Below are 1,625 nucleotides of genomic sequence, written 5' to 3'. Positions count from 1 at the left end.
TGACTACAACGATACTTTTTCACCTGTTTCATCAAAAGATTCCATGAGGGTCATAATGGCTTTGACTGCACATTTCGATTTGGAGCTGCATCAGATGGATGTCAAGACGGCTTTCCTTAATGGAGAGCTACAAGAAGATATTTATATGAGGCAGCTGATTGGATTTGTTGAAAGGGGGAAGGAAGATATGGTTTGTAAATTAAATAAGTCAATTTATGGTCTCAAACAAGCTTCAAGGCAATGGTATCTCAAATTTGATCAAGTAGTTACAGCTCATGGTTTCACTGAAAATAAGTTAGACGATTGCATCTATATCAAGTTCAGTGGATCAAATTTCATTATAATGATGCTATATGTCGATGACATACTATTGGCCAGTTCTAGTTCTCAATTACTGCAGAACACTAAGTCCATGCTTAATGTTAATTTTGAAATGAAGGACCTTGGTGAAGCACACTATGTTCTTGGAATAGAGATTGTGAGAGACAGAAGGCGAAGACTCTTAGGTTTATCTCAAAATGGCTATATTGATAGAGTGCTAACTCGGTTCAACATGAAGCATTGCAAAGGAGGCCACGTTCCTGTCAATAAAGGTGATATATTCACCAGAGCACAATGTCCCAAGAGTAAAATTGAAGAGGAAAAGATGAGAGACAAACCTTGACAAACCTTATGCCTCTTTGGTGGGTAGGTTGATGTATGCAAATGTTTGTACGAGACCTGATATTGCCTTCATTGTTGGCATCTTGGGTAGGTTTCAATCAAATCCAGGTGAAGCTCATTGGACTGCGGCAAAGAAGGTATTGAGATATCTGCAACGGACCAAGTTGTTCATGCTCGTATATGGCAGAAATCCACATCTAGAAGTCACTGGATATATTGATTTAGATCTAGCTGGAGACTTAGATGAAAGAAAATCCATTGGAGGTTATGTCTTTATGCTTGGAGGTGGAGCTATTTCATGGAAAAGTTCTAAGCAGTCTATCATAACAACATCCACCATGGAAGCAGAATTTGTAGCCTGTTTTGAAGGCAGCAAGCAAGCTAATTGGCTCAAGAATTTCATAAGTGAGTTGAAGTTAATGGATTCAATTCAAAAGCCGATGAAGATGTTTTGTGTCAACACTTCAGCTGTGTTTTTCTCTAAAAACAATAAGAGGACTTCTGCTAGTAGATTGATGGATGTAAAATTCCTGAAAGTTCGGGAGATGGTAAAGAAAGGAACTATAGAAGTGCAACATCTGAGTACAAATCTCATGGTTGCAGATCCTTTGACTAAAGCTTTACCAATTGGAGTCTTCAAAGCTCATGTTACTCGAATGGGAGTGCTGGAATCTTTTGATCAGTGGGAGTAGTTGCTGGTACAGAAGTATTGAAGGTGATGACATCTTTGTAGGTTTATTAGTTAGTTTTGTTTCAATTATTTTGTTTCAACTAGTTTTATGTTTTAGCTAGTTTTGAATAATCGAATGTTTTCATTTGGGTTCAATTTTTCCAGATTATCTGTGATTAATTGTTCTAGAAGACAAAAATTTTGTTTTATGGTGCTTACAATGCTTTAAAGTCAGTTTTGATTTGATAAAGTAGTTGGCTGAATTATAAAGTGTTGTTCATAGTATTACTTA

General features: G+C 36.7%; 1 protein-coding gene across 1 annotated transcript; it reads left to right on the top strand.

Annotated features, from left to right (window-relative positions):
- The first annotated feature begins 695 nt into the window (after positions 1–695).
- Positions 696–1,355, top strand: LOC139197672 (secreted RxLR effector protein 161-like). The gene has a single exon (XM_070825618.1). It carries the CDS (start codon positions 696–698, stop codon positions 1,353–1,355), a length of 660 nt encoding a protein of 219 aa, XP_070681719.1.
- The last annotated feature ends 270 nt before the right edge of the window (positions 1,356–1,625 follow it).

The sequence above is a fragment of the Malus domestica genome, chromosome 07 (genome assembly GCF_042453785.1).
Source record: "Malus domestica chromosome 07, GDT2T_hap1".
Classification (NCBI taxonomy): Eukaryota; Viridiplantae; Streptophyta; class Magnoliopsida; order Rosales; family Rosaceae; genus Malus; species Malus domestica.
Note: the sequence above shows the minus strand (reverse complement) of the source record. Positions and strands in the feature narration are given on the sequence as shown.